This window comes from Schistocerca cancellata, chromosome 4 (assembly GCF_023864275.1).
Source record: "Schistocerca cancellata isolate TAMUIC-IGC-003103 chromosome 4, iqSchCanc2.1, whole genome shotgun sequence".
NCBI classification, from domain to species: domain Eukaryota; kingdom Metazoa; phylum Arthropoda; class Insecta; order Orthoptera; family Acrididae; genus Schistocerca; species Schistocerca cancellata.
The window spans coordinates 81,126,672-81,152,204 of NC_064629.1; the positions used below are offsets into that span (position 1 = coordinate 81,126,672).

Consider the following 25,533-nt stretch of genomic DNA (forward strand, 5'->3'; position numbering starts at 1 on the left):
GCTTACAGTAAAGGTATGGTGCTGATGTAAAGTTCCACACCTAAGCTAACCTAACACTGTAGATGAAGACTAACTAAAATTCAGTTTGGACTGCAGTAGAAAGTTTAAGTTCTGTTCCTCAATAAGTAAACACTTTGAATTATACCACTTTTTCTTATGTTCGACACTCGGCACAAATTGTCAAATGCCTGGAACTGGTAGGTACTGCATATAACTTGTAGGCATTTGTAGTACTGAAGACGTACTGGAAGTGGGTGATAAGTGGTAGAGGGTCAGCATGTGGCCATGTAAGTCATGTGCTTAGCATGTGATTGTCATCCCGTGAACTATTTGGTGGATGCATAAAATAGCTCCATGTTTCCGCAGTGGGTGCACCAAATAGTTCCAGGTTTCAGCATTCTCTCCTGTGGCAGATGTAACTACATGCAGATGAATGTCCTATTTGAATGTCTTGTGCAGAAGCATAAAGTAGTTCCCGGTATGAGCACCACCTAGGTGGCAACTGACCATATTGTATATGAGGCACCACGCTGTTACTGCCTGGTGTGAGGTGCCCTTTAAAGACAACGCTGTGTACCATGTCTGGCAGAGATACAGCATGAATTATTCTTCCTCTCCTCAACCCTCCCCCCCCCCCTGTCCCCATCTTCCTTTTTCACGTCCTCCTCCTCCTCCTCCTCCTATTCCTCCTTTCCTTATCCACCACTAACATTAGTGTTCCTCTTTTCCTTTGCTTTCTTTGAGTCAAGCAGAAAATTGTTCCTGGCTATTTACTCACAGAAATAAACTTGTTATGTCTAGGGTGAAATCCAGATTACTTCTCACACTTGCAAAGTAAAATAGTGTCCACAAAATTATGGCAGAAAAATCATTAACTTGATACTCATACACCTGGATACAGTTTTAATTTTGTTTGCTCACATTTCTACACAATGCCCCATTCCTGGTGAAGCTGTGATTTATACTAACAGTTGCAAACCATATAAAATCTGCATGTGGACTTCCTACAGTGCTATGTTTGAGTGGTAGTCAGAACCAAGTGTGATAAGTTTCTCATTCATACCCTTTCACTTTAAAATGTTATCATGGAATAATGGTGCATGGCATGTCTGCATGATACTATTCATTTTGAATTGGTGGATTTGGCATATGTGCAGCTAATTTGCATTATGGAAAAATGAGTATTTCCAACCGTATTAATTGAAGATTGTCTCCTAATAGTCATATGCAGCCTGCTTGTGTGATTGTAGAAGCTATAACCTAGCACAGTTGGAACATTAATTCCTTGGTGTAAGAAATAAATTAAGCAAAACCATTCAAGACTTTGAAATCATTGGGACTTTCATGGGCACTTTTCATTGTTTTCCTGGCATTTCACCAGCATGAGTGGCTAGAATTTTTGAAGATTCACTGTCAATCTGTCCGCCTTATAGAGAGTGAAGAAGGCTTTACATAGTTTAAAACTTTGTTGCAAAGCACATCACTTGAACATTTTCTAGTTTACATAATTTTTATCTTCAGTATGAGATTTCACATGCTGTATGTAAATAAAATTTGTAGCTACTATATGGGCAAACATTTTATGTTAACTATATCCTTTTTCCTTTTTTTATGAACATAGGCGGAAAGACTCTTTGTTTTTTAAATCACGTTGTTTTGTCTGACCATATCAAAATAAGATATTAATGTGCTTTTACTTTTTAGTTAAATTTAACTGAATTATTACAAACTTGGCTTTCTCATGGTTAAATATTTTAATGTTTCAGGCGTAATATGTTCAGCTCGATGCACTTCTTTCAGACATTCCTTCACATAGTACAGGTTGTACTGAGTTACTTCCTCATGTTAATATTTATGACATATAATGTATGGCTGTGCTTGGGTGTTGTCATTGGGGCAGCTCTTGGTTATTTCTTATTTGGCTGGAAGAAGTCTGTCATTGTTGATGTTACTGAACACTGTCATTAAAAACTTCCTGCCTTTGTAGTATAATATAATGGATTGCTGGAAGCAAAGTATTAAATCACTAGCTTTCATGTTTCAAACAAAAAAATTGAGATTTTATTCGTTTTTGAATGTATTCCATGCAGAATGTCATATTTTCATAAGAAATTGTGCATTTGCAGTCAATAGTAATTTGTAATATGGAGAAAACGTGAAACACCAGGTTCAGAATTTTACTAATGACAGAAACTTAAAGTTTATTCAGTTTCTCTTCTGAAATGGTATTGTGTAACAACAGAATTTACTTACGTGCAGTCAATGGTACTTAGTGTATTGTGAATTTTTTAGTACAGTTTTATAATAACTAAGTGTACTGAAATGTTAAAAATTACTATTTTTTATTCTTGACAATTTAATAAAGCATATTTTGTTGTTTTATTAAATAGTTTTATTACAATCCTTGTAAGAAGAAAGATCAGGTTTGAACATCCCACCAATGAAAATGTCATTAGAGATGGAGCACCAGCTTGGATTACTGGAAGCATAAGCAATAAATTTAATTGTGTTCTTTCAAAGGACTCACCCCAGCATTTACCTAAAGTGATTTAGTGAAATCATGGAAAATCTAAATCAGAATGGATGGACAGGGATTTGAACCACTGTCATCCTGAATACAATACCAGTATTACACCACTGTGCCATCTCACTTGGAACAACCCTTGTAGTTAGTTGTAGTGTTTGGCAAAATAACTGAAATGAAAAGCAAATGCTCCAGCAAATAACCATTGTCAGTGGTTTTTTTTAGTGTTTTATCTTTTCAATGATATTGTCTGATGATTATGGCCTTTCAATCTGTAAACAGTTTATCAAGATAGATTTTTAAAAAAATGCAGTGTTGTTTTCTTGCAAAAGACCATGGCTTATCAGCTTGTTTCTTCCAATTGTGAGAAGAAATGATCTGTCTTCCATTATGAGCAAACCATACTTTGGGATTCTGCCTCACAAATATTACTGCAAACACTTCTGCACAAATCATTAAGATGACTCTTAGCGGTATAGGATTTTATTTACTTGTGACTGTTTGTTTCACATAACAATTTTCAATAAAATTCGACTATAGTATACTAGATTCATACCAGCAAAGCATGGCTGAATCAGTGTTTGCAGCTTTCTTGTGTAGGTCATAAAATTCTATTGTTTGGTCATGGAACGGTTCTGAAGACTAGCCAGTTCACATATTAATCATTATTAATTAACTAGACCCAGTATGTATTTGTTTATTAACAATTTCACTATCAAGGAAAGATGTTAACAATATGTTAGCTAGCTGTCAGAATGCAGAAGAGAGAGGCCTCAGCAGTTACAGAAGTTGGAAAAATGTAGCAAACTTCCATAATTGTTAGGAAGCCTAAATTGGATAGTAAAGTTAAGAAGAGGGAGATTCTGCCATTAGTAGCTTTGGATGAGCTGTAGGCCTACAGTTGCAGGAGATATTAAGTAGGAAGTACCAAGATACCAACATTATAAAGCCAATCACAGGACACAGTAAGGTGACAACAGGTAGGGGTATTTTCTAAGGACTTTGTTAAGAGGTGCAGGTCGATGGTTCAGTGGTAAACTACCAGACTATGGATCCATAGAACACATGTTTGATCCCTCATCAGTCCTAGAATTTTGCTTATTACTTCTTTCATATCTGCCAATGTTTATTGATGTGAATAATGATGAATTGCACCATGGTTTGGAGTCTACATTATACAGCAGAACAACCAATAACCAGGTAACAGGGTGGATATGTTAGTTCAAAGGCCAGTAGATGGCAATGGTGTGCCACCTCCAATAGGGTCATGTGCAGTTAACCACTGTGGTTTTCACCAACCTTCAAATCAATGACAGCTTTACCTGTACTTATGGAAGAGGATCAGGTAGTGATAATGGCAGAGGGAAGAGTTTTAGTGGGAAATGGGATTATAATATAGGTAATACCTAGAACAGGATTTCTGCTCAGACTCGAACCATTAATTTTCATCTTGTACAGCTGTTCGAGCTTGACCATCATCATCACCCCCATCACGATATAGCATAAGGTAAGTTAATATGCGACTTGAGAGAGCTAAGATAACGACTGACAAGGCACCAGTTTTCATGGTGCTGGTTTGGAGTATCCACAGATAAGGCTACACTACACATAACCTGCACCTAAATGAGATTGGAAAGGGGTAGACAATTAAATTTTTAGGGTAAATTATGTTGATAGCTTGTAGAAGGGCTATAACTTTTCTAGTTTGAAGTCAGTCTAGCGGTATCCCAGCTTGAGAAAGGCTCCCTTCTTGACAGAAATTAGTTCAGTTAATAGGTGATGCAGATCAGAAGTCTAACTAAGCTTCTTTCATCAAAAGACAGTAGAAATTGGAGGTAAAGATAAAGAATGGCTTATAGATCTTGATTTCAACATATTTTTAATTCAGAGCATCATTTATGTAGAGAAGAAATACTAAAACTTCCATTTCGAAGGTTATATCTTACCTGATTTCTATTTGGGGAGTTATTTGCAGACAGGGGTGACAATTTATACCAAATGTTATGATTCACTAAAAAGTATTGACATAACAAAACATTTTACACAATAAATGTTTGACTTGTGTGCAGGAGTGCTTGAAATTTCAAGGAAAAACAATTTAATTATAGTTGGCTACAGTGTCAAGTCTTGACACTGTGCTAACATCAGTCCTTGTTTCCAGAGAAAAAAATATAAATGGATGTACTAAAGTCTTACAACCGGATACTGGTAGTGTTCTTTCAAAACACACTACAGTGAAACGTCATCATTATCATAAATGTCTTACTAGATCATTCTCTACTAGAGGCACACACTGTGAGAAAAATTAGTAATTTCTTATGAGATCATTATGCACAATTAGACATATTAAGTAATTAATGCAGAGAAATATCCAGTGGTATTATACAAAAGAGACAGTGGCCCATTTGCAGTGAAGATGTTTAGAGGTAATGTGGAAGTGCACACTTATCAAATAGTCTACAATACGGACAACCTGAATGACAGATACAATAAATTTCTACAAACCATTACCAGTTTCTTTGGTAGCTCTTTCCATTAAAAACTGAAAGCAGAAAATCAGTACCAGTAAGCAGCCATCTGGATAACGAAAGGCATTAGAATATTATGTAGGAGGAAACGGTACGTTATCAAATTTTGAATGGCAGCCACAACCAGTTACACAATTTTAGTACAGTCGATACTGCAAAGCACTCAGTGATGTCTACAGATAGACTAAAATAATTTATTACAACAAGAAAATAGCTAGCTCTCAGAACAAAACTAAAACTGAGTGGTCAGTTGTGAATGAAGTCTCAGGCAACAATGTGAATGTTCAGCGTCTTGTGTGGAACAATGAAACTATAATTAATTCACCTCAAAAGGTGAATAATATTTAATAATGTCTTCCAGTCAATAGTTGGCAAATTAATGTAGTTTATTGGTTTAGGCAAGTATGCAGACCTTTTAAGAAACTGGTGTCCCAGGACAACTGTGTCATATGCAGCACAAAAAACAAGCAAGCAGGCTCAAAATGATTCAAATGGCTCTGAGCGCTATGGGACTTAACTGCTGAGGTCATCAGTCTCCTAGAACTTAGAACTACTTAAACCTAACTAACCTAAGGACATCACACACATCCATGCCAGAGGCAGGATTCGAACCTGCGACCGTAGCGGTCACGCGGTTCCAGACTGCAGTGCCTAGAACCGCTCGGCCACTCCGGCCGGCAAGCAAGCAGGAAATATACTCAATTATTTAATCACTGATGAGTAATCACTCATATGGATATCATGAAATATCAAGTAAGTTTGTGAATACCAGTGCACCATACATTAGTGTTGTTTTGAAGCAATTGTACATTGTGTCTGTAACATACAGTCAGTTTCTAGGTGGATTAAAACGTTCACTAGTGAATTCTGTTTAGGGAAAAGGAGACAAGAATATTGTAGATAGTTACAGATCAGTGTCCTTACTGTTTTGAAGATTTGCAGGAAGGCATTGTACAAGAGAGTAGTAATACACCTCAGTACATATAATTTGTTATCAAACATAGGGGTCTGAATTTGTGAAGGGAGCATAAACTTAAAACACAATTTATTCTTTTATGAAAGTAAGTGATAAGTTGAAAACAGTATTTATAGTTTTGATTTAACAAAATGAATCAATTGGCAGATCATGCTCTACTTTTGCACAAGTTACAGCACTTTGGAATTAGTAGCAAAAGTTTATGTCATCTAGCAAGTAAGAAACAAGTTTGTTCTCCACTGTCATTAAACACAGAACATCTTGAATACATATGTGTTGTTCTAAAGTGGATGATGCCACATGATTCTGTTCTAGGTCCACTACTTTTCTTAATATGATCTGACACTACAAATGATAGATGATTTCAAACTACTTCTTTTTGAAGAAGACACAAGTATCATTGTGAAAGATGTAAATGATGTAAAAAAGGTGTATGGAGGACAGATTTTTGATCAGCTGCAACAAAGCATATTGCGTATAGTTTCTGATGCAGAACTCTTATAAAAGCAAAATGTTGTTATGAAAGGATTATCAAATAATCAGTGATACTGAATATTTTAAATGCTTAGTGCTGGAATAAGACAAAAAAAATTGTAGACTTGTACGATTCAGTATCTTCCGCATAAATGGAATGTTTTCTATATTCACTACAAGAATAATTTCCGGTCACACATATTGAAATATGAGATCTTGTTTACTGACACTGTGTTATTTCCTACAGTATCATATTTGGGGAAACTCTGTACATTTACAAAGAACATTCCTATCCTGATTCATTGAAAGTTTGTGAATTTTGCATAGGCCATTGTGAAAGCATCTAACTCTGTCATCCCTAAAAAGTTACTCCCTCCTGTGGTTAGTGGTTAATAATACACTGGTGTGAAAAACTTATGGGCAAAAGTAACTTTCAGATGATACGTCACACCCATGTAGCATAGCTCAATGAAACTTGGACTATATATAGAAAGAAGTGTTACAGTATAGTACAGAAGGTAACTGAAAGAAATACACGATGAGATGAAATAAATGACACTTTCTTCAAAGACCATAATTACATTGAAGTCCCCTGTTCATGATGGCTTCTGGATATTACAAAAGGTGGGAAATCATTCTTAATAGATTGTGTGATCACCACAGGTGGCACTGCATGTTCTGAAGTGCGCTCTCATGCTGGCCACAAGTTTGGCAAGGAGCTCTTGTAGGAATTCCATTCCTTCACTAGCACGGTTGACAACTGCTGGGTGGTCATTGTATGTGTATATGATGCATTGCGTTTCTCCAACACATTCCGTGTGTGCGTGATGGGATTTAAGTTGGGGGAAATGGCTGGCCAGTCTATTTGGCAAATATCTTCTTGTTCCAAGAGCTCCTCCACTTGCGTTGTCCAATGTAACTGCACATTTTCATCCATAAAAGTTGATTGAGGACTGAATGCACCCCTGAAAACACACACATGGGTGTCACAATAACACTGACTGGCAGGTGTAACTTTTTCAAAGATTTTGAGGTCAGTATACCCATCTGACATTATGCCTCCAAACACCCTAACACCTGGACCATGAAATTTATCATGTTAAATAATGTTCCTGGGTGCATTGTGTGTTCCCACCTCTCACCATATGAGGCTTCATCCAGAATCACAATTAAGAGTGAATCTGCTCTCATTTGAGAAGAGCATGTGACCTCCCTCATTGTTGGTTTAGTCCCTGTGCTCTAGGTACCATTGCAAATGGTGTTGCTGACATGCAGGTGTCAACAAAACACAAAGCACTTCTCGTCAGGCAAAGAGACCAACCCCATGCAGTTACCATGCTATTATGGAGAGTGAGATTGCATGCCTTGCAGCCCTTTTAAACATGGCTGAAATTGCACCCATTGTTTGACTTTGGATCCCATCTTGCCAGTTGCACAATGTAGCAGTCATCTGCTGCTGTAGTTGACCTCGGTTGACCACCACTTCTCCTTCAGGGAGCAGTGCCTGTGGTTTTGAATGCTCCCCATGTATGTGAAACAGTGCTGTGGCCAGTACCAAACTCCTGGGCTACCCCCATCACACTTCATCCTTCTTCCAGTTTCCCAATGATTCTTCCACAGGTGACGTCAACCAAATGTTGTCTCTGGGATATGTGGTAATGAAGACCATGACGACAGTGTACCTTAAATACTCACTCATTGACACACGCTGTCCTTTCCCATTCCTTCGACTGCCTTGTGCTGTGGGGCCAGCCCCATTTGGTGCTTTAGCCACACTGACCTCACACAACTCAGTGCCTTTCATTGTAACATATTATTGTATGCATGTACTTGCTTTTTTAAGATTTTGTTATGATTATGTGAGTTATATAGTGACTTGTTCTATGACAAAGTAGCTTTGGATCAAGTAATCCCACAAAGCTTAAGAAAAGTAAATAAGTAAAAATCTTATTGCTTTATTCAAACACTTTTTTAATGCAAAATATTTTTATGTGCAATGTCTCTCATTAGTTCTATATTTTTTAAGTGAAATGACCACTTAGCAAATTATGGATTCCTTTTCATTTCTCCAGTCAACAAATAAATAATTCACAATTTGATCACCTGAATGAAAAATTTAACACGTCAATGATACATTGCTTTATAACTTTTTAAACTGTTCTGTGAAAAGCAGATGCTATTAATACAGGGTGTCCTGGCTAGAGGTATACACAAACAAATCCTTATAAACGAAGATCTCAACATTTTATGTTGTTTGGTAAATACATAATCAATAGAGACACTCTCCAAGATGTGATCCTCACCATTTCATGAACAGTACTGAGTCACATGGTGGATACATGCCAATGACAGGGCATACCATACCCCTGATCTCTTTGTATGTCTGCCTACTAAAACATAAACAAATGTTTTTATATACCTCTAGCCCAGACACCCTGTACATTTTGTGAGCTGCTGGTTTTCTGTGGGTGAAATTGTCACACTTATCAGAGACTATAGTATCTGAAATTAAATTGAGATAGGATACATTTTATATTTGGTTTTTATCCATGTGGCTTTCATATACTGTTTAAATAAACCACAGAATATGTAATGTAACATAAAACATTATTCTGTAATTTAAATAACAAGTTGAGTGCAAAATACATATGTTACATATCTTGACATCAGTAAGGGAGAGCTAAAGAATCTTCACTTCATACCAATGTGTGGTATAAGTGTCTAATAAATATAATTTGTGTTCTGACATTCCGAGCATGGGTTTTGCCAGTGATAGAGGGATGGGTTCATACTACAGGGAGTTCAGTCAAAGTGAGATGGAGACTTTATATTCTGGCATAAATGTAGGTAATTGGAAGCTGACAAGGAGAATAAGCACTCAAAAGATACAATAAATTTTAAGTTTATTCTGAATCTCGGGCTACAGATTCACTTTCCTTATGGACGTGCCTCCACACTAAAGTCAAGTCCTTATACAGAGATAGTGCTGTTTATCCTGTTCCACCTGCTAACTTGATTCCTCAAATGAATCTAAGATCAACAGAGCCTTGCAGCTATCTAGCTGCTTTCCAGTGTCTTCAGCATAACTTTGGCTACCTTCACCTGTGACTGCTTCGCACATCTAATTCATACAGTCTACTGGGCAACAACTCTGACTACATCCTGTACCATTCTCTCTCTGGATGCTCCATCCTGGAGTTTTGTTTCACTTTCCCCTTCACCCTTGCCAGCCCCTGGCATTAAGTACCATATTTTATGCACTATAAGACGTACTTTTTTCTTCAAAGAATTGCCTCCAAAATTGAGGCATGTCTCATACTTGAAATTAATATAAAAATGTCCAGTGTTTGATTTGAAATTCCTGCCATTCTTAAAAATGGGCATATATTTAATGCCACAGGAAACCTATCTCTATCTGGCAACACTGGTATTTAACTGGCAGCAGCAGTGCACCGATGTGACGAACGTGAGTTGCGGCAGGAATTCACGGGCTTGCTAACACTCCCCCCCCCCCCCCCCCCCCACCCCCATCACGAACCCAAAACACTGTCTAGTCTATGATGCAACATTGCAGTCCCCAGTGCCAGAGAACTTGAACTGAAAGTGATTTGTGTTATCGGTAACAGTACAATATTTTTGTTAGCAGCCAGTTTTGTAACGAAAAAAATAAAAAGTATTCATATGATGTGGGCTATAAATAGCATGTGCAGAAGAACATGAAACAGAGCAGCATTTCAGCCCTCCACCAAGAGAGAAAACCATTCACAATTGACAGGCTGGTAAAGAAGAACAGAAAAATATGAGGAAGACTAAATGTGCAAATAGAGAACTGAATGCAAAATGGCCAAAACTAAAGATGACTTATTAAATGGATTCAAGGACACCATCAAAATGGCATTGGAATTAATACAAAAATGATTCAAACACATGCTTAAATGATTCAAACACATGCTCATAAGCTAGCACTGCAGTGGAACTTAACAGACTTTGAGGGTGGAGTTTGTTGGTGCTACAGGTTTATTGAAGCGTCACGGACTTAGCATGTGAGCCAAAACCAAAATATCTCAGAAAATGCCGCAAGAGTATGAAGAGAAAATATTATCTTTCCATCCTTTTATTATTCAACATCAAAAGAAAACCAATCTGGACCTAAGCCAAATAACGAATATGGACAAAACTCCTCTGACATGTGATGTGCTGAGTAACAGAATTGTTACCATGAAAGGTGCTAAAACTGTAACTATAAAATCTTGTGGCCATGAAAAAATGCACTACACTGTTGTCCTTTAATGTTGTGCGATGGTACTAAACTTAATCCAGTTATCATTTTCAAGTGCAAAACAATGCCCAGACCTTCTGAAATACCGCCACGTGTTGTTATTCGTGTACATGGCATGCATTGGATGGATGAGGTTGGTATGAAATTATGGATTAACAGAATATGGGAGAGAAGGAAAGGTGCTCTATTTAAGAAGAGTTCTCTTCTTGTGCTAGATTAGTTTATTAGCCATTTGAAAAATTCTGTGAAAGAGAAATTGAGACAGGGAAATACAGAGCTTGCTGTTATGGAGGGAGGGCTTACTTCACAATTGCAATCTCTTGATGTTTCAACAAGTAATCCATTTAATGTGTATATGGCAGAGGAATGGAAGAAATGGATAATGGATGAAACCCAACTTGAATTCATACTGAAGAGAGCTTTAAAATGACCTACAATCAGACAGATATGTTAGGGGATAAAACAGTCGTGCTCTGGGGTGACAGATGACATTATTATTAAATCTTTCACAAAGTGTGGCATAAGTAGTACTCTCAATGGCAGTGAAGACCATCTTATAGATGAAGAGGGCAACATGATGAAAAAGAAGAAGAAAGTTCAGATAATGATTTTCAGGGATTTTAAAGGTCAGATCTGTTTTATAAACCAAGAAGTTTGTTTTAGTCTGGCTTTACAATCTAATAATAAAAATGGTAAAAATGTTATTTTTAAAAAATTGCTTAAAAATTAAGGTGCGTCTTATAGTCTGCAGCATCTTATAGTCCGTAAAATATGGTAGTATCGAAGGCTTCACATTGCCTTGTCAACTAACTTGGTTCAGAAGCTGTATGGAGGGGATAGGTAGTATTTCCCTATATGGCTACTAGATACATCCTAAGCCTTTCATTGCCTTCTTATGACGTAGTGCAGTCCCCATCACAAGCTCCTCTCTCTTTCTCTCTTACAGCTGGTGCTCTCTGTCTCACAAATATTGCATAAGGATCTTGCTTCATTAAATCCACCATCTTATTCATCCCTTTAATGTCTAAACACTTTGCCTCATAAAGCTTGTCAGCTAACACTGCTATATGATCCTTGTGTGTGCATCTGCTGTGCCCCAGCTTTACTCTTGTGGTTTCTGCCACAACAAAATTCCATCTTTATCTAACTTTTGGTATTTCTTACAGGAATTGTCTTTTAGTTAAGGATATGACACTTCTCTCTTGGAAAAATTGACATTAACTGTTCACAGTAAAATCAGTTTCTTTGGTTCTTATTATGGATTTTTAGCATACATACTGCATTTTCTGGATAGTGGTGCACTATGGTAGTTGTAACACAAATTTTTCCACAACTATCATTATTATCAAAATAATTCCACATACTCAGCCCTTACAGCTTATACACTGTCTGCCACAGCATATTAACATGATGATGATGATGATGATGATGATGATGATGAGGTCATATTAACATAATCAGTATAATAAATGTTAGGGTTACAAACATCAAATAGAAAAATGTGTTTAAGTGTTTGGAGTGTCTCTTCTCCTCCTGCTGTTCATCAACCATTATTTTCAGATCACCAAACCTTTTTCCTGAAACTTTCAAGTCATCTAGTTGGGTAATCACATGATCTGAAGATAATTCTAGATTTAACAAAGAAATGTTTATCATCTCATTTAAAGACATTATTCTTTTTACAAAATCATTTGGAATTTGGCATACTGGCCAAACCAATTTTGCTTCACACTATTCCTGGTCAAAAGTCGAGAGTAGAGCAAATGTTTGTCTGCAGAGCCATCTATACTTATTTAATGCTTTACAGTTTAATTGTTCACCTGACAGTTTTGCATACTGTCTCTTTGCTTCATAAATTTAAAAAAATCTTTGTCAGGCTGACTAAATATATGTAGTAACAACACACACAAATAAATTCTTGCTTAGAGCATAAATTGCTCTTAATGAGGAAACAGTTCAGAAGTTCCGTACTGACTCCAAGCACAGTGCCAGACTGAATCCTATACAATGCAGAGAGTCCTGAGAGCCAAGTAAAGCTAACACAAGGAAACACAATAACAGAATCAGGCTGAGTGCACTAAGTTCAGGATTGTATTAGGTAGATTACTTGTTAGTTTCTCAAGGTTGTGCTGCCCATTGGCTGTTTTCACTGATCTGAATGTGACTGTGTCTTCAGCATTTGATTGTGCCACTACCAGGTGCCAGTGTAGGTGAGTTGAATTGTGATGGTTCGTGCCAATGTCTCCATCCAGTTATGGTAGTGGCCACCAAGGTGCCAGTACGATACAAGTGATAACATAGGGTTACCACAGTCCTCTACCCTTGGAGGCTGACTGAGACAGTGCAACCCCAGTGCTCCTCTCCCACAGCCTGGGATGTCACATGGTACTGAGGAAAGTGATGTCCTTGTCCTCCTAAGTACCTTCGACACACCCTTAATGTGGACAGAAGCTCCTGTTGGCTGCAGCCAGAGAGTAGGGTTAGAAGTGGCCTGGGGGTGACTACTCCATCATGGGGGGATGCCCTATGGTGTGAAGCAAGCCATGGGGTGCACTGATGCCAGAGATGAATCCGTAGGCACATTTGGCCCCCTGTGGCCGACAGGAGGAACTGGCTGTGATGGCACCTGGGAACCATCCAGCACCCCTGTCTGCTGCAGAAGCTCATCTGAACCCAGCTCCCGCTGCTCTTGTGGAGTGCTGGAAAAAACAATGGATGAGGGAGTGGTGGGTCAGGTTGAGCTCAATGCAGGAGGTGGAAGCCAAGACAAAAACCCAGACTGAAGGAGGGGGAAAGGCTGGGTAGATGTGTGCTGTGGTCACAGAGGCCGGTCTCACAACTGCAGGTGTAACTGGTTGTGATGGCATGTCAACAGCCTGTCCTGTATCTACAGTGTGAAGACTCATTAAACCTGCTGGCTGTGGATGACTGCCAGAATCCATTGCTCTAGGTGACCAGAAGGGGGTCCCTGGGGCATAGTGTGGTGATGGAGGTGCCGTAGCCAGACAGAGGGTAAGCAGCAGGAGGTGCAACATCAAGCACATATGGCACCCATGCAGGAGCTCAGCTGGGCTTTTCTTGCCAATTGTCTTGGAACGGTGAGAACTAAGACAACATGTGAGCACTTCCTCTGCTGTAATTTCTCTGATTTACTTCCTCATTTGCATTTTAAAACTCTGTATGAGTTGCTGTGACTCCCTGTTTGACTGGGGTGAGAACAGGGGCACTCTGACATGGTGAATACCGTGTTGCACCCAAAAAATATTGAATAGTCTGTGAGCTAAACTGCAAGCCATTGTCCATCAGCAGGGTGTGTGGGAGGCCTTTTATGGAGAAGATCTGGATAAGAGCCTGCACCATTGATTTCACAGTCGTGGGGCAGCAGTTAACATTGTATGGAAACAGAGAGTAAGCATCTATGACAATCGATCAATATGAATCCAAAAAGGCTTGGGACAAGCAGCAATTAAATATTCAATCTCACAATCAACACTAGACCAGTAGACATGTCAGTGAGTCAGCATATTTGTCTTTTCAATGGTGTTGAGCCAGTCATGCAATATTTTTTAAAAGAGTAAACCACCATTGGACTGTGTATTACTACATTTATCTTCTATACTGTCTAGATTGCTGCTTTTATGCCATTCTCAAGTACAATGCTAAAAGTTTCTAGTTGTGACACATCAGTTACGGCAGTACAAAGCAGGTAAATAAGACTAACACATGTCTTTCAGATGAACTGTCAAAGAATCCAGGAGGCAGGAAGGCTCAGTAGGTGTGTGCGGCGGTGACGGGGGCCAGTCCCACAATAATAGGTCTAGTTGGGCCACCAACCTATCCTCTACCTGCAGTGCGAAGACTCACCGACTCTGCTGGCCGTGGATGACTGCCAGAATTTGAGAGTTCATCTTAGAGACATTGTAGTCTTGTTTACCTGCTTTGGACTGCCTTAACAGATCTGACATAATAATGGTCCAGCAGCTTCTAGCATTGTACTTGAGAATGGCATAAAGCCAAAATCTTGATAGTACAGAAGATAAATATAGTAATATACAGTCTAATGGTGGTTTACTCTTTTAAAAAATTATCACATTTGAGGCCGCCCAGTAACCATGATGCAAGAGACGATGACTGTCCCACCTGAGGGATGTTAGACTGACCAGCCATGGCACTGTGTGTTCTATAGCCACAAAATTATGCCATCAATAAAAGTCAGTCTATGGTGTAGCACAAAATAATTATGGATGGAATCTGATGCATAAGTTGGAGGCTGTTCTGGCCACCTCCTCCAGAAATTTTGCCACACCTGGCAGAGAACAGGCTCTGAGCTGACTGCATGAGTGAAACGGGAGCTCATAATGGGGAACCCACCCGTGGTCTGCTGAGCTTCTTTGTCTAAGTAAAAATGAAGGCTTTCTTCCTGGTCGAAGGTGGAACTGGGACCTGTGGGGAGATGTGAGAGTGTATCTGTGTTGGAGTGCCAAGCTGTCAGGCAGAAGGAATCTCATAGTGATAATGACTCAGGAACAGGGCCCAGTCTTGAAGTCTATGTGCCATCTCATCCATCAGATGTGCCAGAGGGCTAAAATGGAGACTAAAGGCTTGTGATCCATGACCAGGTGAAACTTGACACCATATAGAAACACGTGAAACTTCTCAGTCACATAAGTGATAGCAAGGGCCTCCTTCTCAATTTGAGAATAATTCTTCTGCACCACATTGAGCATCTTTGAGGCAAATGCAATCAGCTTTCCTGAACCATTAGGATTTTGACAGTTCACTGCAGCCCCCAGGCCAAACTATGATGTGTCTATAGCCACAACAAGCAGTCAATTCAGCTCAAAGGTGGCCAGGCACAGGGCTGAATAAAGATTCTGCTTCAAACACTTTAATGAAGGTCACATACTGCCACCCACAAAAATGAGGTGCTCTTGTTCGGTAATTAATTTGTAGGATATGCCACAGTAACTGCCCATGGGATGAATTTATGGTAATAAGCAATCTTGCCTAAAAATGCCTGGAGCTCCATTACATTAGAGGGTCAAGGGAGGGCCTCAGTAGCTGCAATGTGACTATTTGCCAATTAGATCCTCCAATGGGAAATGGCATTTACAAAGTATTCAATAGAGGACTGGTAGAAATATGATTCATCCAGATTGCACTCAAGACCCATGTCCTGCAGAGTCTGAAACAGAAGCCTAAGGTTCCGTAGACATTTTTTGGTGGTGGTACCTGTGAGTACATTATCCTCTAGGTAGTTTATATGACAAGGAACATGCTGTGTGAGGTGTTCATGCAATGGCTGTATGTGTAGAATGCATAGGGAATGTTAAGTATAAATAACTGCCAGGACTCCTCATGCAGTGGTAGTTGTAAGTATACCTCTGACAGATCCAGTTTTGAAAAATACTGTCCCTCACCAGTTTTGTCATCAGTTCTTCTGGATTTGGGATGGGGTATCTGTCAACCATACACTGTGTGTTAATCATCACCTCGAAATTGCCCTAAATATGGAGCTTGCCAGTCAGTTTCTCAATAATCCCTAACAGCGTAGCCCATGGGCTAGAGGAATATTGGCTGATATAGGTTCAGTGACATCCAAAGTAGTTAACCAGTCGAGTTCTTCCTGTACTTGTTCATGAAATGCTAGTGGCACTAACCTGGCTCTGAAGAAACGAGGTTGTGCTGCATATTTAATAGTAATGTGCACTGTAAAATCTGTGGCCTTGCCTAAAAATGTACAAACATTCCTTGTAAAGTTCATCCAATTGCTGATATGGCTCAAGGTTGGAAACTAGGTTAACCAAATCTGTGACTGTGAATCAAAACGCCCTGAAAGTATCTGAGCCAAACAAGTTTTTCATAAAAGCACTGTCCACCACAAGGAAAGTCAACAGGCAGACCATCACCTCATATGCTGTCTCCACTGTAAACTGGCCAAGAATGGGGATTTGTTGTCCATTACAACTGCGAGACGATGGAGGAGGGACCGAGGTGCAGATACGTGACAGAACTGATAAGTTATGCTGCCGTGCCTGTATCCACTTGTAACTGTAGAGGTGTCCAATTAATATGCACATTAATCAATAGTTTGTTAGAAACAGTCACAAGATTGTTACAGCAGGAACTGATGATGTTAATGTCCATAGACTGAGAGAAGCATCTACATCTGCTCAGGAATCCAGCTGATGGACCACTGCACAAGAAACTTTGAATGATTGAGCAATAGATTGGACTTCATCTGAGGTGGGGCCTTGAAATTGCAGCACCCATTGGCTGACCCTTTTATTGGGAGTCAATCGAATTATAAAATCCCTAACTGTAGTATCAGTGTAAGACTCCTCAGACTGAGAAGTGATGAAATACCACTTTCAACTAAGACCTTACAACTCTGTGATTCAAGCCAATATGATTGATGGGGTTGCTTTCTCCACTGATAAAACACCACTCTTGCAGAAATAACATGAATATTCAGCAACAAAATAACATCAATAAGCAACACATATCATCAGATGAAAGAGACACACGGTGCTGAAGAGAGGTTAAATTTCCTAACGAGTATTACATCTGGGCTGAGAACCATGACAGAAAGAAGGTGATAATGGAATCAGTGTTTGTTATCTTGAAGGCTGTGAACTGTTGTCATAGACTTTTTTAATACGCCTCTTGGTCCTCAGCAGTCTCATCATAGGTGGGTAAAGGAAAGGTGAGCTGGCAATTGTTGAGGTCTTGCTAACAAGCTGGTCAGCACTCTGTCCAAGATGATCATATACTTTTGCTCTTGCAATTCCAGATACCTCTAGCTTTCCAGCTATTGCTGCAGTAATCTATGAAACACTGCCACCCTGGATGTGCCTGTTGACATCATCAGTTTGGCACAAAACTCAAGTGAGTGTTCAACCATGTTTGTTGTCTCTAGTGTAGTAACTACACACACAAATAAGTACATGCCTAGAGTTTAAATCACTTAATTGAGAAAACAGTTCAAAAGCACCATACACAGTCTGAGTACATTGCCAGACCAAGAGTGGCCCAAGAGTGGAGTCAAGTTAACATGAGAAAACACAGTAATGAGGCTGAGTGCACTCCAATTTGGGATTATATCAGGTAGATCTCTCATGGTGGAGTGTTTGTTGGCTGCACATGCTGACCCTGATTGGTGCTCCTTCACTATTTGATCATGCTGCAGCCTGATGGCCAGACCTGCAGTGCCAGGAGCTGGCACGGGCAAGTTGAAATGTTACAGTTCATGCTGGCACCTTGCATATTGTTACAATAGTAGCTGCTGAAGTGCCAGAATGATACAAGTCATAACGTAAGTTTACCACAATATATACTTTCCTCTTGAAAGATGAATTTCTTTCAGTAATGGAAAAATTATACACAAGTTGAACATATTATTATTGACTAAAGGAACAGTTATTACATAGCTTAATATTCTTGTGGCTATGGATACATGTGCATCAAATAAATTTAACAAGAGGAACAGAAAACTTCATGTCTTTTAACTCATCTCTTATTAAACTTGAGAACCTTAAAATTTGAATCAGATTTATTATATATGGCTGCACTAAGCTCTTCCATGCTTTAACAATTGCATTTATCATGTGTTTGTAGTCTGCTTCTATTTCCTCTAATATTTCTGACAGTTGCAACATATTTCACAGATTCTTACAAATGTTGCTACCCTTTTAAACCCCCATCTGTTTCTTGACATATGGCTTAATGAATCTTTCCAGTCATTCCATTCCTGATGTTAAGGTGTTCTCATTTACTTTTACTGCATTTACCATTCTATTGACTCCAGACAATGTCACTCTTACTACTGCCACATGTCCCTTACATGCCATATAATATTTTACCTACCTACTGAACAAAATTAAATACACCTCTCTTTCTTCTTGTCTCATGCCTTGTTAGCTGGTGTACCAACCTCTGCAACCCTGACTTTCACTATATCTCATTCCACTTGTTGGTATAACAGATGACACTGGTACTACTACTACTGCGACTACTACTACTACTACTACTACTACTACTAAGCAAAGTACTACATGCAAGCTCCAGTGCAGAACACATGATGGCAGATTTTCAATTAACTAAAATAGACAAATTTTCAGGACCATATTATGATAATTTATGAGAAGTTGAAATTTACAGTACCATTTAGAGAACTGTAACATACACTGTCTAGTCACATTAATGGGACCATTTGTTAAACGCCTGAATAACCACCTTTTACAGCGCAGACCACTGTGAGACCTGTAGGAAGGGAGCCAATGATGTTCTAGAATGTACTGACAAGGAGGTAGAGTCATGCTGACTCCAGTGCTGTGGCCAGTTGCACTAGGTTTCTCAGTTGAGTACCATGGCACAAAAAGCACATTAGAGGTGGTCCCACATTTTCTTGATTGGGTTTAAATCCAGGGAGTTTGTTGTCAGGGGAATACAGCAAACTTATCTTGGTACTCTTCAAACCATGCATGTACACTGAGAGTTGTGTCCCATGTTGCATTGTCCTGCTTGTAGATGCTATTGTGTGAAGGAAAAAAAACTGTGTGTGTGTGTAGGGGGGGGGGGGGGGGGTGGACATCATCCCAAAAGATAGATGCTGACTTTTGTTGATCCACTGTGCCTTCCAGAATGATGAGATCACCCAGGGAATTTCACAAAAACATTCCCCAGACCACAACACTCCCTCCTCTGGCCTGGACCCTTCTGATAATTGTTGAAGGTGTTTGCTTTCAGACATATCATGCTGATGGCTCATAAAATGTGATTCATCTGAAAAGGCTACCTGTCGGCACTCAATAGACATCCAGTTGTGGTATTGGCATGCAAATTTCAACCTTCATCTCCAGCGAACAGTAGTCAGCATGGGAGCACGGACCAGGAGACTGCTGTAGAGACCATATGCAGAAACTTTCACTGAATGGTCATTTAGGAGACACTGTTAGTAACCTCTTAGTTCATCTGGGTGGTCAGTTGCTTAACAGTTGCATGTCTGTTGACCCATACACATCTCTGCAGCCATCATTCACCCATGTCTTCTATGGTGGGTGGTGCACCAGTTTTGGATAGCACCATTTTGCTATGGAAAGTATAATTTAACCACAGTGGCATGTGAACAGTTTACAAACTTAACAATTTCAGAAATGCTTCCATCCTTGGCCCCAAAACCAATGATTGTGCCTTTTTTGATGTCAGGTAAACCACTCCGTTTCCTCATTATGACAATGACTGCACTGTTTTCTGCATCTCCCGGACATGCTTTACATACTCTCCACTGCTAGTGCTGCCATTTGCCATCTGTGAGTGGTTATTGCAGGTTGACATCAAACATAGACAGTGGTCACATTAATCTGACTGGATAGTGTATGTAAATTTAGATGCTATAGCAGATTGTTTTAAGAAGATCAAGATATGGAAAGGACACACTGAAAATACCAAATGTAAGATAAAAGTGCCATACCTGAAACTAAAAGTATTGTTTTAATCTGTTTGCATGTAGGCTCCCTTTGTTTCTTTTAATCTTTATTATCACTATTACTTCATATGGCCATTGCCACTGTGATTCTAGCTTTCTGGATCTACAAAGTCTTACTGACTCATCAAAGACCAATACTTTGTCATCAACCCTAAATTTCTTCAGTTTGTGTTTCTTATGGTATTCTTCCTTACTTGTTTTCTTATTCTTTTCTATTAACTCTCTCACTTTTCTGTGTGTTCCTTGCATTCTTGCTCTTAACCTATTCACATGTGATTCTTTATTAGCTTACCTGTGTTGACTACTGGCCAGCTGGTGTGGCTGAGCAGTTCTAGGCACTTCAGTCTGGAACCACGTGACCGCAATGGTCGCAGGTTCGAATCCTGCCTGAGGCATGGATGTGTGTGATGTCCTTAGGTAGGTTAGGTTTAACTAGTTCTAAGTTCTAGGGGACTGATGACCTCAGATGTTAAGTCCCATAGTGCTCAGTACCATTTGAACCATTTTTTTTTGTTGACTTCTGTCACATTATTCCTGGTACATTTGCTTTTCTTCCATACATTAATTGAAATGATGTGTTCCCTGTGATGCAGGGTAGTGTGGTATTAAATATAAAAATTACATCCTGTAGCTGATGTAACCAACTCAGACAATCAAATGGTATTATCAAAACTTTCCAAAATTAATGTCTGTGAGCTGTGAGTGGCCGCCACAACACAAACACTAGAAAGAAGCCATGCCCCTGAGGTGATCACTGCATCACCTGGCAGGGTCCCATTGCCGACCTACCTGATATAAGAGGGCATTCCACCAGCAATGGCAGTTCTCATTGGTGCTTCATGCAATCCACATATTATGATGGTCGCCCAGTGATGATAACTACCACCTCAGATCTGAACTACTCTTGGACTGTGTGATTCTGTACTTCTTGTTCACCATTTCTTTATACAGTAAATGTGGAATAAAGAGTGTTAGTAACTGTTAACCTCAACAGTAGCCATCCTAAGAACTTTAATCTCCTGTTACAAAATGTCTTAGATATTCAACTGTGTATAATGACTTCTCTCCAGTGCATTGTTGGATTCTGGGTAGTATGCTGCAATCTGTATTTGCTTAATCCTTAACAACTGATACTCTCTTATGAGAGCATCACTCAAGAAATTCTAACTTCAGTCCATTAAAAGAACTGATTGAATTCCATACCTTAATGCTGTATGTTCCACAAATGCTTCAGCTACTGTGTATACATTTTTTTTAAATTGGCACTGCTAATATAAATTTATTCAAGTCATCTCGAAAAGTTAACATATATCTTGTAGCCATATTTGATACATCTATAGGACCCCTATGTCCAATGAATACTTTGCAAACATTGTATCAGTTGTGTCAATAACTTCTGAAGGCATTCGTGTTTTTGCTTGGGTGTACTTACTTGTTTGGCAGCACGGACACTTCCATATACATTCCTCAATGTCACACTTCATTCCACACCACTGTTTTATACAACATTTTTCTCTCGAAAGTCCTGTGCATTCCTTGGTTTTGTGTGTGTGTGTGTGTGTGTGTGTGTGTGTGTCCATCTGCCCGCCCAGTAGTTTGTCACGCACCCTTTCATAATATGTTGCCCTCTCCTGGAGACTAAATTCCTCTTCGATATCTGTTTCCCTTTCTACTTCTGGGATTATTTGCACTTGTCACACATTCATGGGTTTACTTTCTTCACTTGCTTCTGCTTCTGATTCAGTACCCTCCTCTGTTTCTGCATTATTATTTTTGCAAAATGTCTCAACACTTTGTTCCTGTTCTCCAGGCCTTATTCCACTCAGAGCATCTGCTTAACCTGCCTGGTTTGTAGCTTACCTCATAATCATACTCTTCCAGTTTCAATCTCCATTTCAGGAGTCTTGAACTTGGGTCTGTCACACTAAAGATTGATGTTAATGGTTAACGGTGTGTTACCACTGGGAACCTTCATCCATATATGTACAATCAGAACTGTTTCATTGGATATACTAGAGCCAATTGTACTTTAATTCTAGCTTGTTCAATGACCTGAATGTGAGTGCAATGGGCAGATCTTCACCAAGTTTCTTGCCTCACAACAAAACTGCTCCCAGTGCTACATTGCTCACTTCTGTCATTGCTACGAATGGCTTCTCAAAGTCTGGATACTGAAGTAGTGGCAAATTAACCAATTTCACCTTCAGTTCATCAAAAGCATTGTTTTGTCTTTTGCCTCATTTATATTCCACTCCTTTCTTTAGCAGTTGATGAAGTGGCTTCATGATTTTGCTAAATTTTGCAATAAATTGTCAGTAGTACCTGATTAAGCCTATAAATCCTTTTAGTTCTTTTGTTGTTCATGGCTGAGGGAAGAACTTTGTCTTTTTCTCATGTGCCACATCTGGTGAGATTCCCTTATACATAATACAATGGCCTAAAAAGATCACTTCTTTCCTTAGGAACTCACACTTACCCAGTTGCAGCTTTAAGTAACGCTGGATTTCATAGAGCTTCCCATTATGCTGCTGCAGGTTTCTTCCATAGCACACTATATTGTCTAGATAAACAAAACATTTTACTCCTGGCAAACCTGGCAAAACTGTGTTCACCAGCTGCTGAAAACAAACTGAGACTCCTTTTGGTCCCAGTGTCATTTGCATTATACTCATAATGCTGGTAGTCTGATCTGAACAATGTTTTTTTTTCTGTCCTTCTTGATCACCAATATTTGATGGTATCCATGTGCAAGATCAAACATTGAGAAGTACTTTGCCTGCCCTAGTCAGTCCAAAATATCGGAAATATTCAGTAGTGGAAATGCATCACCAACAGTAATATCATTTAGCTGTAGTCCACTAACACTCTCCACTTCTGTTGGCACTAGCATCTGTCTTTTTTGGAACCAACAATGATGATACATTCCAGGCACTCTTTCATTCAATAACTATGTTAACTTCCAGCATTTGCTCTTGTAAAACCTCTTTTTGCACTTATGGAATCCAGTATGTCTAGCATTCACCACCTTACCTGTATGTTCTGGTGCTATCAGTACCCCATGCTTCACTGCAGATGTATATGACAGTTTGATCTCTGGTAGATGGAATACATAACCACTAAAGCACTTTTCTCTTTAGATGATCATTTCTCAGTTGTTCCTGTAAAGCACTAGCATCACTTTCTGTCTTCTCTATATGGCTTCCTTGCTGCCTTTTACTTCATATAATTTCACTAGTCATTCTGATTCTTCCATCACTAACCTGATGTTCTTCAATTAAACTTTGTCCTCTGACAAGTTCATTGCACTCACTGTGCACATGCTGTTTCACTCTCTATTGCTTCAGGATAGCCATTTCCCTTTCACTGTCTTGTGGTACATTACCATTTACTTTTAACAACATTATCTTTTCCTCCCATGGTCCTATTTCTCCACCAGACTCCTGACCTGCCTTGAAATCACAACATAACCTTTCAGCTCCTCTCCTACTGTTAAGGGTATGTCTCACCCTTGTAATCTTCACATTTTTCCCACATAATCTAACTTAACCTTATGCTGTGTTAGAAAATCTCACCCAACTGTGACCCATACACATGAAACTACTGCCCACATTCTCTGGCGCCTTCTACGCTTAAGTATATTTCCACTGCAACTGTTGTATTTAGCACTTCACTAGTGACACCTTTCAGCCAAAGCCATTCTGCTTCATTTACTCTAGCAGTACAATTAAAAGGAATACTCATTTTCTTTAACATGTGCCATTGTGTCCTTGTATCTATCAATAATGTCAATTTTTTTTTAATAATTCTATGCAGTATAAAACTAACATGTCATTCTCTGTAGAACAGTTTATTACTCAAACTGTGGATTTATTTAAGGTAACAGTTTAGTTTCCCTGAATTTTCCCAGCTTTACTTGGGATTGGCAGTCTGCACATTTTCTGTGCATACCACTCACCAAGCACAGTGCATTGTTCGCTTACATTTAAACTAAGTTACATTATTTGCTTTTGTCCATGGTCCATATTTACCCAGCTGATTAAAGTGAGGACATCTCCAGTCACATAATGCATGTAACACACTGGTCACCCTACAGTTCTCTTTAAATGTGCTGGGATCTAAATCTGTTACTTTCAGTAATTGTGCTCTTCATTCTGCATCTGTATGGCCTTTCCTGTCACACCCACTACAAAAATATGTGAACTCTTTGATGATCATTACTTGGTCTCTGCCCTCTGGCTTATTCCTTCTGCACTTATTAGCAATGTGTTGTCACATCTCACATATGAACACTTTAGGTCTTTTGCACCCCTATATGGTTTGACTGCCTTATTTGCATATCCAAGTCCTGTTCGTGGGACTATTCCCATGGCTCTCACCGAAAATAATGTGCTCTTTTGATGCAGAACAAGTACTACTGCCTCTTCCAGCCCAGTTTTATCACCTAGGCTTTGCACAACTGCCCATGTTCTGTCATTACTGAGCTCTTTTGTAAAACATGCCCTATCTAGTAGTCAGCTAATTCAATTGCTTCCTTTTGATTTTCCATGCTAGCCACCCTACTGGCAGCTTCTCTAAAATATCTTTGCATTTCATCAAAACTATTTCCCCATGTTGCAATTGGTTCTGCTTGCCCTTGCCTGGCTTGAAACATCTTACAAGCATAATAGTCAACTGATCTCATGCTAGAGTAATTCTCTTTGTCAAACGGTTTCACTTCCTCTCAAGTGCCTGTCCTTTCCTGTAGTTGTATGTAACCTTCACTCCACTTTTCCACTAACGATTTTTACAAATTTAAACAAAATTTTGTGTTCTTCTGACTTCACTAATTTAAATGCACAACCAACATTTTCAATAAATTATCTCAGTTCCCTCCTGTTATCATCAAAGGATATTCCTATAATACACAAAGCTTCTTTAGCACTTATTCCACCACTTCCCAACAAGTTTGCTTCAGTATTAAGAGACATTTCAACCAGACAAATAAATCTAAACAATTATTCTAACAAGTTACACTCTTAATTTACCTAATTGTTGCATTCGGTTGTGATGCATATTCTGCTGTACGTCTTGGACTGTGCCAACTCAGTTGCTTGTTTCCACCGCTGCGAAGTTCAGGGCCCAGCCTTGAGGCCTGGGAAGTCCAGCTGCCTGCAGCAATGCTCACTGCCTGTTGCTCACAGTGCTGACTGCTGTCAGCGCCCCACTCTGCTCAGCCAGGAGATGTCTCATTGCCTCCTTGGAATGGTGCCTACCTACACTGACTTC

General features: G+C 39.3%; 1 protein-coding gene across 2 annotated transcripts in view; it reads left to right on the forward strand.

Moving 5' to 3' along the window:
- Positions 1 to 2,378, forward strand: part of LOC126184123 (high affinity copper uptake protein 1) — a 173,197-nt gene extending 170,819 nt beyond the window's left edge. For both annotated transcript variants that reach the window (XM_049926490.1, XM_049926489.1), the window contains one exon: positions 1,767 to 2,378. In XM_049926490.1, coding sequence (XP_049782447.1) covers positions 1,767 to 1,968 — 202 coding nt within the window. In that variant the 3' untranslated portion in view covers positions 1,969 to 2,378. The remainder of the gene's footprint in view (positions 1 to 1,766) is intronic.
- The last annotated feature ends 23,155 nt before the right edge of the window (positions 2,379 to 25,533 follow it).